Source organism: Pelodiscus sinensis, chromosome 13 (assembly GCF_049634645.1).
Source record: "Pelodiscus sinensis isolate JC-2024 chromosome 13, ASM4963464v1, whole genome shotgun sequence".
NCBI classification, from domain to species: Eukaryota; Metazoa; Chordata; order Testudines; family Trionychidae; genus Pelodiscus; species Pelodiscus sinensis.
In genome coordinates, this window is record NC_134723.1 from 28,813,435 (window position 1) to 28,827,220 (window position 13,786).

A 13,786-nucleotide genomic window follows, 5' to 3' on the forward strand; every position below is an offset into this window, starting at 1 on the left:
GCACAGGGCAATTAGTTATATTTTGATGGATGAGACAGTGACTCTGGGAAACGTGGATAACAGCGACTGGCTCTGCTGAAATGGACTTCAACTCAGGTGGGGCAACAGATGGGACGCACGCCCACATTATAGCACCACCCCACCTTGCCTCAAAGTACATTCATCGAAAGGGAGTACTTCTCCTTGGCGTGTCAGGCACTTGTGGATCACCACAGGCATAAATGGGGGTGGTCTGGTAAGGTGTATGATGCACATCTCTTCAGGGACAGGGACCCGTACAGGAGGTGTCATGCTGGGATCTTCTTTCTAGGCCATAAGATTACGGGGTGGGGGTGGGGGAGTGGAATGTGGAAATACCCTTAGTAATCCTAGGTCAGTGGTCTCCAATCTTTTTAAGCCCAAGATCGCTTTTTGAATTTAAATGCAATCCAGGATCTACCTTAAACCCAAATACCTTTGCTCCGTCTCCTTCATGCTCTTCTCTGAGGCTCTGCCCCTGCTCACTCCATCCTCCCATTCTCCCTCCCTTTCACCAGGCAGGGGCAGAGGGCTGGGGTACAGGCTCTGGTCTTGGGTTAAGGCATTTGGCACGTGAGGGGGCTCTGAGCTGAGCCTGGGGCAGGGAGTTGGTGTGTAGATGGGAGTACATGTCTGGAGCAAGGGTTTGGAGCTGGCTCCAGCTGGACACTGCTTACCACAAGTGACTCCTGGGTGGTGGTGCAGTGGGGCTAAGTCAGGCTCACTTCTGCCCTGGCTCTGCACCACTCCCAAAAGCAGCCAGCAAACTCCTTCCATCCCAGGCCCTGTTGTCCCGCTCTCCCTGTTCTGTGGAGATAGACTACAGGGTGGAAGAAGGGGCACCCTGATATCAGTGCCCCTCCTCTCCCTTCCCTGCTCTGAACCACAAGCAGGAGGCTCCCGGGAGGTAGGGGGAAGCTCCCAGGCAAAGGGCAGGAGGTGCTCAGCAGGGGGGAGAGGCAGCTGACTTACCGGCACTTGATAGCCTCTTGGCCAAACCAGTCAGGATCACTTGTCAGAGGCTCCAAGATCTACCAGTAAATCCCGATCTACAGGTCAGTGACCATTGGCCTAGGTGATGAAGCCAACCCCTTGCAGCCCTGGCTCATGAAGCACCTGGACAGCAAGGGTGGAATGCCAGTGCCAGTTTCCCACTGCAGGGCGGAAGGGAGAGGGAGGGGACCTCGTGGTCTGGATCAGGTTTGAGGGGGAAGAAAGTGATGCCACATGCTGCTGCTCATTCTTGCAGCTTGGGGAACGGCAGCACAGAAAATTATTCCCCGATGCTCCCATAGCGAGAATGGCAGCCAATGGGAACAGCGGGGGTGGTGCCTAGGAGCAACAGGAGGCACGGAGCCAGGTAAGCACCCCCCCCCCGATCTGCCTCATGCCCTGACCCTGCACTTCCAGCCTGCTCCAGCAGATCCTACATCCCCACCTCCTCCTACACCCATTTTGTCATCATGGAGGGTTGGCTGGTGGTCTACAGAAAGGTCTGCATTGAGTGGACCATGGGCCAAAAACTTTGAGTATCACTGATCTAAGCATAGCAGACCCATGGAATAAAAGGGTTAATACAGACTTCGGCAGAGGCCAGAACGATGGGTGTGAGCTGTTTAACACAAAATAAAAACTCATGCAAATATGCACAGCATAGGGATGTTAAATATCAGGTTATTGAACAGTCAAGTAGCCTCATGAATTCTTATTGGTTAGTCGACTATTGCGGCAGCCAGTGCGCTCCGGCCTCACTCCCAAGAAGACCTCTGCCACTTCACACTGCTGCCTCTATGTCAGAGACAGCAGCGCAGAGTGCCAGGCGGGAGCTGGTCTGCTAGTTTAAAAACTAGCTCCCCTTGTGAACTGGCTGCCTTTTGCCCCAAGCTGCTGCCTCTGATAAAGAGGCAGCAGCGTGAGGTGGCAGCAGCCCTGTCTAGGGTGTGGTCTGAGCTCCTGGACCGAGTGAGAATGGAGCTGGGCTGCTGGGCAGCCAGCTAAATAATTCACTGGCAAGTGGTGGGGGGAGGGGGGGGGAAATGTGTGTAGTCTATAGCATTAGCCTATAAGTTTCTACGCATTGGTTAATCAACTACATCCCTTTCACATCCCTAGCCCAGCATTTGTTTTTATTGATGTTTTAGGGTAGGGGATGGTAAGGGTTCTTCAGAAAGAAAAAAAATCACAGCTATGCTAATGTGCAACTATCATAGCTGCTTTCACAGGCAGGGGGAGGGAGAGAAGACAGCGAGCACACATGCGCCTTTGGTTCTAGTCACAATTAATCATCTCGATTATACTCCTCGAGATGTCATATTGGTCCTGTGTGAGCTGCAAAATGCACGTAGTAGTCTCATTTCTGGCTTGCCTGGCTGTAACTTGTCTCTTTTCTCTACAGTCCCTGGCCCTAGCTTGCCTCTGCTCCTTTGTCCTCACACTAGCTTGAGTGATACAATTTCTTCACCATATCCTTTGATTCCACCCCCCTCCTCCCCGGACCTGACACAGTCTGTCTGCTGCTGGATATGCCAGAGTTCAAGGTCTGGTTGGCAAAAGTAACCATGAACAATAGAGGGACTGTACATGATAAAGATAGTGAAAATTTAACAAACATGCATGCCCCTGAAGAAAATGTCCCACTTTATTGTATTAGCCTAATGGGAAACACAGATTTCTACAGGCACTAATCATGGGGAGTTTTAACACTGGGGGGGGGGGGGAGGGGGGGGGGAGTAGAGCTGTTTATTACTCCAAGAAAGTACAGACCATGGTTGTGCAGTAGTTATAAAAGGCAACTTTTGATAATCTTACCCTTGTCCACAGGCTGCAATCAGTCTTGCTGATATATCCCTGCTCAAGGTTTATAACCAAACTCAGGCTCAGCTTTTGGAGAAGAGTGGGGGCAGCGGATCTCTGGTCCTTATGCAGCCAAACTCTGGGTATGTCTACACTACGCCGCTAGTTTGAACTAGCGGGGTAATGTAGGCATACCGCACTTGCAAATGAAGCCCGGGATTTGAATTTCCCGGGCTTCATTTGCATAAGCGGGGCGCCGCCATTTTTAAAACCCCGCTCGTTCGAACCCCGTGCAGCCTAGAAAGCCTAGTTCGAACTACCTAGTTCGTGCCCCGTGTAGCTGCACTGCACGGGGTTCGAACGAGGGGGGTTTTAAAAATGGCGGCGCCCCGCTTATGCAAATGAAGCCCGGGAAATTCAAATCCCGGGCTTCTTTTGCAAGTGCGGTATGCCTACATTACCCTCCTAGTTCGAACTAGGAGGGTAGTGTAGACATACCCTATGTGTTGCCTTGATTTCAGCAGCACACACTGAGGACTGGTTTGGGAAAGTGTCATATGACATAGGTGGGGAAACAGTAGCCCTGCCATGATAATCAGTGACAGGTAGAGATATTCAATTTAGATTAAATTGGCTAACAGAATAGTTGATAGAATTTCCATCGACTATTCTATTCGTCAATAAGGGCACCTCCGCCTTTGAAATGTACAAGAACTTTGCAGGGGAGGCATGGGACCAGCGGAGGACTCAACCAGTGCCCTGCTCACCCTGTACTCGCTGCGACTTATCTGCTTTTTGAAATGTACCCAAAACCTCGCTCTTGCTACATTTCAAAGGCAGAAGTGCCACCAGTTCCTCACTGTGCAACCTCCCCTCCCCCCAGCAGGAGACGGTGCTGGGGGAACTGGCTTTTAAGCCAGCTCCTGCTCCCCTCTTGCTGCCTCTCTCTGATAGAAGCGGGACAAAGCAACTTGTTGAGTCACTAGTCATTACATCCCTAGTGACAAGATGAATCCATTCATCAGGCAAATCTTCAAACGCCATTTCCCAGGAAGATTCCATTGCTATCCGTGTGCGCAACGATTTTCTGTCTGGCCACAGCATAGATCCAGTGAGTGCTAGCCAGCTCACAGAAATATAGCCTCTGCTCGTCCCATACGTTGCCCCATTCATCGCATAGAAAAACTTACCGCCCAGCACGGCTGCTGCCCACTCAGCTTCTAATCCCAAGCACCTGCACAGCAACATACCCTGAATCTTTCCCACGTAGATTTGCGGAGCGTCCTCACAAACATTGGGACTGAGAACAATTCCTTGCTGCCTGGTGCACAGGTTGTCACCAGACTGACCCTCACCAATCCGCTCATCATCTTATTTGTTCTAGTTCTTTTCTCTGAGAGCTAATTAGTATCCTGGGGTTTGGTTACAAGATCTCCAAACCAGGATTCCATGCAGTTTTTTATACAACCAGCATGTTTTGGGTGCAGCATCAGACCGACTGTTTGCCTTCTGGAATTCCTTCATCTTGGCTCTAACACAGGGCTTGAGAAATGTGACCATATCTTTCCTAGTTCCTACAGGGTCACTTGCAGCTCTGATTGCACCAATTCTTCACCCCACACACCAATTGGATCCAAAAGCTCTGCACTGCTCCAAGCAGTAGGGTGTTTGGATCGAGTGCCACCACTCCAGTTTCCCTGAGAAGATGCTATGAGGGGCACCATACGATGTCCCACAGACACAGGAAATGGATTTAAAGTTCTCAGAGTTTGCAAGTGGGAGGGAAGCATCTGTTTAACTGTAAACATTACATGACTGAAAGGCAGCGGAGAGCAAGGTGATGTCCAGGGTGGCAAAACACAGCATTATGGGATATATGCTGGAGTCCAATAAAGTCAACAATTAACCTACCTAGTACACACGGTGTGATTGTCTACAATGCAGACACAGAAGTCTCTCACAGGACTAGAAGTTTTGTCACCAAAAATGGCTGTATGTTGTGACATTTGTCACGTTGTAATGTGAATACGGAGGTTTTTGTTGCAAAAACCTGTTTTTGGCAATAAAACGTGCCAGTGTAGATAAGCCCTAAAACAGGGATGCTCTGTCACATATCTATCAAACAGCTTACTTTCTGGATAGACTCTGCCTGCAAGATCAATTCTGATCTCTATTCCTTTCTCATCCCCACGCTATTTGACTTAAGGGATTCATTAGGCAAATACAGCAACTGTTTCTGTATTCAAATGCCAGACCCCCCCCCCCAAAAAAAAATGTCACCAGACAAAAGTGGCTGAATTGCTAACAGATCTTAAAAACGTGCTTTGAAAGGCATGAAGTGTTGAATCATACCCAGAGTCCTCCCAGAACTGAACTGGTTCAATGTCTCAGAGTTCTACTTGTGGGATGGCAGTTACTCCACTTTGTGCCTTTGCTGGATGAGGACCAGAGCTTTCGGCCCCAGGATAACGTGCGGTGGAGCCCCGGAAGGCAGGAAGGCTGGTATCAGTGGCCTGATCAGCACACTGGGGGACAACCCTAAAGAGATTTCTGTGACTGAACCTGTCAGATGGATTGTCTAAAACCATATCTGTGACTATTGTGAAATCCAAGTGAGTTTTAGGCTCGCATTATCAGATTACAGACGAATTAGTACTATGGCTGTGTTATGATCACAGCCTAGCCTCCTATATCAGCGCTGGGCAACACTGGCGTTGTGTGTGTCCTGCGAGACATTCTGTATACTACTGCCCATGCACAGTGTTGCCATATTCCACTGGTTTCCAGGTACAGAGGGTTTTTCCTACTGGTATCACTAATATGAAATGCGTGCAGGAAGGCTAAAGACCCAATGATTAAAAAAAAAAAAATTTTTTTTTATTTGAATTGGTTTGATGAAATGCTTGGAAGAAGAAAAAAAAAAGCCTAAAACGTAATTCTACACTATCTTAAAAGTAATAACCTTTATTCCATAGGGAGCCATCAGAGTTATAATGTAGGAAACAATATAAGCATGTAATGTTAAAGAAAAGTTTTGCAAAGAAGTTCCAGTAGTTCATAGATCAGAGACCCAATCTTATGGGGTTCTAGAAGCTTCTGTATAGATTAATTTAAATAATCTATACAGATCTAATGGGACTCAGTGCTCAGTCTAGAAGATACCAGAGATGCTTAGTATTGCAGTTTTCCAACTGTGGGTTTGTGTCTTCAGAGAAACTTTTTTTGTTAACAAGCATGTTAAGTAAATGAATAATCCATAGAGGTGTGGAATAACAGACCTCAATCCATTATCCCTTTGCAAATTTCTGTACAGAGTCAATCCCTTACCCTAAGAGAGGTATGTCAACACTAGCCCCCTAGTTCGAATTAGGGAGGATAATGTAGGTATTTGAAGTTGTAAATCAAGCCCAGGATTTAAATATCCTGCGTTTGATTTGCCTCTTCCCGGCTGGTTGCCATTTTTGAAGAATGGCATTTTTTTCCCCTGGTGTTTTTTTTTTTGGGGGGGGGGGGAGGAGAAGAGGAGGAGTTCGGTATTTTTGTTGAAACTATCTGGCAACCCTATGCATGTGTACAAAATGGGAAATAACTGCTTAGGCCAGGGGTGGGGAAAAGCCTCTCAGCAGGCTGGATCCAGCCCACCTAGGGCTTTGATCTGGCCTTGAGCATGCACTGGCTGGGATGCCATGCACCGAGCGGCTGAGCTGTGAGCACTCACTGGAATGCGGCGCAGGGCAGCCTGGCCATGAGCAGGTGCTGGGCACCTTGTGCAGAGCGGCCTGGTCATGAGCCCGCACTGGGGCGCCTTGCGCAGAGCAGACAGCCTGAGCAGAACCAGCAGGAGCTGCATTTTTTTTAAATCAAAGAGCTGCATGTGGCTTGTGAGCCACAGGTTGGCCACCCCTGATCTAGATAGTACTTGATTCTGCCATGAGGACAGGGGACCAGACTTGATCTCTCAAAGTCCCTTCCAGCTCTAGTATTCTATGGTTCATATTTGGCTTGTGGTCCATTATGACCCCCATATCCCTCTTCACAGTACTTCTGCATGCTTGGAAAATGACAAATCTGGAAAAAAAAATGGTTTCAGACCTTCAACTCTCACACCACACAATTGAATACAGAATCTCTGACAAGTGATGCACCTAAAATCACATTTGTATTCAGATCTTCAGAAGTGTGAGTACCTCAGTATCACACTGGATGAGTCTTGTGATGTACAGGACAAACCTTAATTGGCAATATTTGTACAGACTGTGTCAGAGGATTGTGTAATCAAAGAACTCCTGGATATCATACCGTTAAAAGACAGAACTCATGGCATTGATGTGAAAGAAACATTGATGGAGGTGTTTGCAAAACCACAACTGCTTTTACCGAAACTTGCAGCAATAGCAATGCTATCTATGATCTGATCTGTGAATGGACTTTTGGGGCTATGTAGAGCTGATGACAGTTTCCCTGAGTTCTGGATGTTTCACTGCATTATCCATCTGGAGCAACTGGTGTCTAAAAACCTGAATTTAGACCACATAATGAAACCTGTGCAAGAAACTGTCAGTTATATTCACGCACGTGCCCTTAACCACAAACAATTCAAGAATATCATTATTGAACTTGATCAAGATCTTCCAGGAGACCTGCCACTGCACTCTACTGTAAGTTGGCATTCAATAGGCAAAGTGCTGCTTTGTTTTTTTGAAATTTTAGACTCTGTGAAACTGTTCATGGAAGAGAAGCATAAGGAATATCCCAAGCTCTCAGGTACACCATGGCTACATCTACACTGGCATGATTTTCCGGAAATGCTTTTAACGGAAAACTTTTCCGTTAAAAGCATTTTCGGAAAAGCGCATCTAGATTGGCAGGACGCTTTTCCGGAAAAGCACTGTTTCCGGAAAAGCGTCTGTGGTCAATCTAGACGCGCTATTCCGCAAAAAAGCCCCGATCGTCATTTTTGCGATTGGGGTTTTTTTGCGGAAAACACTACTGTTCTGTCTATACTGGCCCTTTTCCAGAACAGTTTTCCGGAAAGAGACTTTTGCCCGAATGGGAGTAGCATAGTTTTTCTGGAAAAGCACTGATGATTTTACATTAGATCGTCAGTGCTTTCCCAGAAGTTCAAGCGGCCAGTGTAGACAGCTGGCAAGTTTTTCCCGGAAAAGCGGCTGATTTACCGGAATAACTTGCCAGTGTAGACACAGCCAGTGGTTTTTAGATTTGGTTTTTCTGGTGCATATGCTGTGTCATCTGGATAGACTCAACCTGAACCTACAAGGAAAATTGAAGGTGTTGCCTGACCTGGTGCAAAGTGTATTTGCATTTGTCAACAAACTAAAGCTGTTCAAGGCACAACTTCAAAAGGAGGTGTTAGTATAGGCACTAAAATGAGACTCTCATGCCTATTTGTGGGATTTGTTGAGACGATGTTTTTTCCAACAGTTTCCTGGCAGCAAACCCAATCTCTTCCTGAGATATACTGTCATTTTTGGAGTTGTAATATGCTCTCATGAAGATCTCAACAAATGTATTTTGTCATTCTCTTAGTTCCACCCAGACTTGGAACTTTGGAACCCTTTGGAGTGAATGTTATGTTTTAAGCATCTTCTGGAACAAAAATTTGAAACAACTTGTTTGTCAACTTTGTTAACACAGCTGAGGAAGGGCTCTTGTCTGAAATGTCCTGTAATGTTATTTTTATCACTATATTTTGTGTACTATATCTATATATAGATACGATTATAGATATAACAATAAATATATAATATGTGGCTCTTCACATGCTATCCACCACTATTTTGGCTCTGTCTTTAACGGGCTTGCCACCCCAGACCTAGATCAGTGTTCAGCTTTTTTTTTTTTAAATGAAGTACCCCCAGTACTTAGTTTTCAGATGCAACGGTAGGAAAAAAAGTGTAACATTTGTTTAAACAACTTAATCATAGCTGGGCAGGCGGTGAAATTTTTGGATATAAAAAAACCCACACGAAAATAAAGTGCTGTAAAGCTTAAAACAAAAATTCAGTTCTCCAAATTTCAGTTGTGTTGACGTACCCCCCAGATTTCTTTCAAGTACCCCTAAGTGTACTCATGCCACTGGTTGAGAAACACTGATCTAGATCATCCCTGTTTGTCTAACAGGGTTTCCCATTCTATGGGTCACCATTACATTTCAAAAGGGTCGCCAGGTGTCTCCGCAGGTGGCTCTTAAGGAGCCATTCACACATTTTTTGAAATGCCCTGGGTCACCAAGTCTTCTTGAATTGTCAAAAAGGGTCCCCATCTGGAAAAAAGTTAAGAACCCGAACCTGTTCCTAAATATCTCCAGTGATGGAGATTCTACAACCTCCCTGGGCAATTTATTCCGGTGTTAACCACCTTGACAGGCAGGAAGTTTTTCCTAATATCCAACCTAAACCTCCCTTGGTGCAGTTTAAGCCCATTGCTTCTTGTCCTATGTCAGAGGCCCCCCATGACACCCTTAGATACCTGAAAACCATCATCATGTCCCCTCTCAGTCTTTTTTTTTGGGGACACACACACACACACACACCCCCACCCCCTTCAGTCTTTCCTCATAGTTCATGTTGTCTAGACCTTTAATCATTTTTGTTGCTCTTCTCTGGACCTTCTCCAATGTCTCCACACCTTTCTTGAAATGTGGTGCCCAGAACTGGACACAATACTCCAATTGAGGCCTAATCGGTGCAGATTAGAATGTGTAACACTGTTGTAAAAACAAAAAACAAAACAAAACACACCCACAACCCCCACACAAACATTCTGGGGCATATTAGCAGGAGGTTTGGAAGTAAGCCATGAGAAATAATTCTGCTCTACTCAGGCCTCACCTCAAGTATTGTGTTCAGTTCTGGGTGCCATGCTTCAGAAAGATTTGGACAAATTGGAAAAGATTCCAAAGAGCAACAAATGATTAAGGTCTAGAAAATCATGATATCAGGGAAGACCAAAAAAAAAAAAAAAAGGTTTGTTTAATCAGGAAAAAAGAATAAGTGGACACAGCCATTTAAGTACATAAAAAAGTATGAACTTGGGAACATTCTCTTCATACAAAACAGTACCAGCCACCTCCCTTATATGAGATGGAAGAGCCTATTCCCATCACAAAAAAAAGTGTCTGTTTCTCAGAGGGATGGCAGCATCCAATCCTAGGAGACGGTAGCATTCTGCAAGCCACAAGCCTTGAATTCTGTTTTCCACCAGGTCCACCTTGATGCTTAGTAAGGAGCTCTCCATAACTAATTATAATCACTCTAAAAACAAATGCAAGCCAGAGATCTTATCAGCAATAACTGGGAACCCAGTTTGATTCAAATTGGAAGACATGTTCCTGGAAGATGTCCACCCTTCCCGGTATTGCATTATTCTCTTTTTTTAAAAACCTGTTTCCAGCTTCTGAAAAGTTAAGGTTGCTTGCTCAGATGCAGAACAAGTAGAAGGAACTGGGAGACATCAAAACTGTCCAGTTCATTTGATACAGCAGACCGACAGGTAAGCAAGTTGGCCAAAAAGACTTTGCTGGACCCTGGGCAAAGGGGGGGGGGGGGGGGGAGGAGGAAAAAGAATCAGCTCTGGGTGCCCAGAAGGGGGCAGGGCATCAAGCTAGGGCTAGCCTCTTCCAGCCCATCACATGCCATCTGGGGCTCTGGCTGCTTCAATTGTTGCTGTAGCAGCAGTGGCCAGGAATCCTGGGCCCTTTTTAAAAAAAAAAACCCCACAATGCAAGGCCTTGAGGCAGCTGCCCCTTCTCTCCTGCACCCTGTCTCTCTCCCTCCCCCCCCCCCCCCCCAAACCAGCAGGTAAGTCAAAAGGAGAAGAGTAACCATAGTTCTGAAAAAGTCTGGTGCATGCCTATGATTTTGTTGTATATTAAGGCAGCAGGGGAACTTGGATATCAGTAATAAGTATGACTGTCCACTTAGTCAAAATTTGCCTCCCTAATATTCTCCATCTAGTATAACAAGATATTTCCTGCTGTCTCCCTCACCTTTAAGTGATAGGAGCCTACTTAATGTGCTAATACCCTATTTGTCCATTAAAAGTCATCCTCTCAGAGGTTTACTATTGCCACAACAAAAGAGCATAAGCAAGTTCTGCATTGTGTGAACAAATATGCCCTGAAGTATAGCATATCCACACCACTGTATAGTTGGGGGGGGGGGGGGGGGGGAGGAAAGTGCTTTATTAAAATACCAACGTCGTAAGTCCTGAGTAATTCATTTGTTTCAGATGCTATTTAAATGATAAAAAATTTAAATGCAGGGCTTACCTTTTCGCCTTTTACTCCACTACAGTCACACTTGGATCCTGATGTACACCCATGGCAAGCCTTAAGAGGAAAACAAAAGGATATTAGAAGCTCAGTTGCATATTGACCATAATTAGTACATTCTTGCATAGGATTTAAGTGTCTTATTTTTAAATACAAGCCATCTAACCTGTACATAGATCATGAAAGCTCTGAAATAGACTAGTTTGAATGTCTAAGGTGGGTGGTACCTTGTATGGTGTGTCACTGCATGCCTAAGTTTTACCAATATGGGAAAAATTAGAAACCTGCTCAGAGTTATGTTTCTTTGATAGTTTTTTTTTGTTTGTTAGTGTTTTTTTATTTATTTTTTTATTTTTAAGTACAGCATGGCTTTCCTGGCCAGAGTGAAGAAACAGCTTAGGTTCCAGATCTAGGAAGAACATTGCAATAAGGGTTCCAGCCACTAGATGGCACTTTTTGCCCAGTATTTACACAGCTGAGAGCAAACCTTAAATTGGCTCAATCAATAGAAAGGAACTTACTACATGAATTCCCCCTCTACAGTCAAGTTACAGTCAGAACTTGAAACACCGTGCATGTCCCCATCAACTTTATAGCCTACTTTTTGCCATGCTATTGGTTCAAGGGGTCATTCTAGTGATAGAAATTAATTGATCACACTATTATCTCACTTAATTTCTAACTTGCTTTCTTTCAAGATCTGTTCAATAACTCCAGAGTACTCTCAAAGACACACCAGTCAGCTTAATCATGTGGGTTCTTTAATTCTCCCCAACTCGGCCCCTTTAGCTAGAGAGTGAGTGTGTATTGGGGGGGTGGGGAAGAGGAGAAGTAATGTCAAACTAATGTACACAACTCCAGCTACATATAGTACCTTAGTTTGAATTACCAGAGTCCTGGGGGGTGGGAGGGGAGGGGGGGATGTTGAATTACAAGAGCCCCGGGGGGGGGGAGGGAATGTTGATAGGAGAAACTCCCATTGACTCCCCTTGCTCTTCTTGACAGAGTAGTATGAGAGTAGACAGAAGCATGATCAGCCAGTCTTTACTAGACCTGCTAAAATAGACCCTGGGAGATTGATCCCAGCAGTGCTGCTCTCCAGGAAAGTGTAGACAAGACCTAAGTAGAGATCAACTGAAATGTTTTGTAGCAGGACATCAAATGCCACTATGATTGAGCTTTTTATTTAACAGTTATAAGTCACACTAGAATGCTCACAATTTGTAATAGCTTGATTTGTTCTAATAAGTGTTACACTTCTAAATACATACACACACACACACACACACACACACACACACAGCACATGCTTTAAAAACTTTTCAGTACTGAAACTTTTCAACCACCTTTTGCACAAAGTACGTTTTGGTCAACTAAGTACAGAACTGCATGTCAGACCTTCAACATGCCACGCTTGAACTCTTTTTCCTTATCAAAGTCTTGCTAAGACATGACCCATCACCTACCTGGCTCTGGGAAAGTACTGGCTCATAGCCTAAACAGATTAAGCAGCAGACTGAAAACTGAAGCAACTTCATTCACCTGCAGCTATGCTAATCTGGGATGATACTAATTTTTGTAGTGACACACGATGTTTTGTCAGCTGCAACAATTCCATTACAACTGCAATAAGTCACCGAGACATACCCCATTTTCTCCTTTTACCTGCTGTAGCCATGCTTTCAGTTTAAAGTACTGCTGCGGCTTCACTTTAGCTTTTCCTACATTTTAAGTCCACAGTCGGGGTGGGGGGAGAGGGCGGGAAGAGTTTGTTCTCAAGGTCCACTCTAACTTTTACACCCTTTGAGCTTGAAGAAAGGGAGCAATACCTTAAATATTAAAACAGTTGCTTGGTTTCACTGCTTACGCATACCACATGGTTTCCAAATATAATAAAAAGCGGGTTTATTATACCAACCATTTCCTTTGTGTTTTGCTTCTAAGAGTTATGGCAATCAAGGGCTCTAATTTATGGAAGGTTTACCGTATATTCCGGCGTACAAGACGACCTCTGAAGTTAAAAAACATCCCCCAAAAATCGGGGGTCGTCTTGTACGCCGGATGCCCCGCCGCCGGAGCCCCTCCGCGGCTTTGAAAGCCTCGGGGGAAGCCGGCGGGGGGCATCCCAGGCGCGCATGGGCTGCCCGCCCGCCGGAGCCCCTCCGCGGCTTTGAAAGCCTCGGGGGAAGCCGGCGGGGGGGCATCCCAGGCGCGCATGGGCTGCCCGCCCGCCGGAGCCCCTCCGCAGCTTTGAAAGCCTCGGGGGAAGCCGGCGGCGGGGCAGCCCATGCGCGCCTGGGATGCCCCGCCGCCGGCTTCCCCCGAGGCTTTCAAAGCCGCGGAGGGGCTCCGGCGGGCGGGCAGCCCATGCGCGCCTGGGATGCCCCCCCGCCGGCTTCCCCCGAGGCTTTCAAAGCCGCGGAGGGGCTCCGGCGGGGGGGGAGCCCAGGCGCTCCTGGCGGCTTTGCTCCCGGTGCCTCTGGTCTGCTGGGGACCATCTCCAGCAGACCAGGGACACCGGGAGCAAAGGAGGCGGAAGGGCGCTGGGGTATAAGATGAAACCCTATCTTTTAATTAAAAAGATAGGGGGTCGTCTTATACGCCCAGTCGCCCTATACGCCGGAAAATACGGTAGTTAATCTTTTCACTGAGCTTTCCTGACAGCTTCTGCCCTACTGAACC

General features: G+C 46.3%; 1 protein-coding gene across 1 annotated transcript in view; it reads right to left on the reverse strand.

Moving 5' to 3' along the window:
• The window catches only part of COL4A5 (collagen type IV alpha 5 chain), a 145,537-nt gene that overhangs the window by 90,484 nt on the left and 41,267 nt on the right, over positions 1 to 13,786 (reverse strand). Inside the window, exon 2 of the mRNA XM_075940947.1 lies at positions 11,102 to 11,161. Coding sequence (XP_075797062.1) covers positions 11,102 to 11,161 — 60 coding nt within the window. The remainder of the gene's footprint in view (positions 1 to 11,101; positions 11,162 to 13,786) is intronic.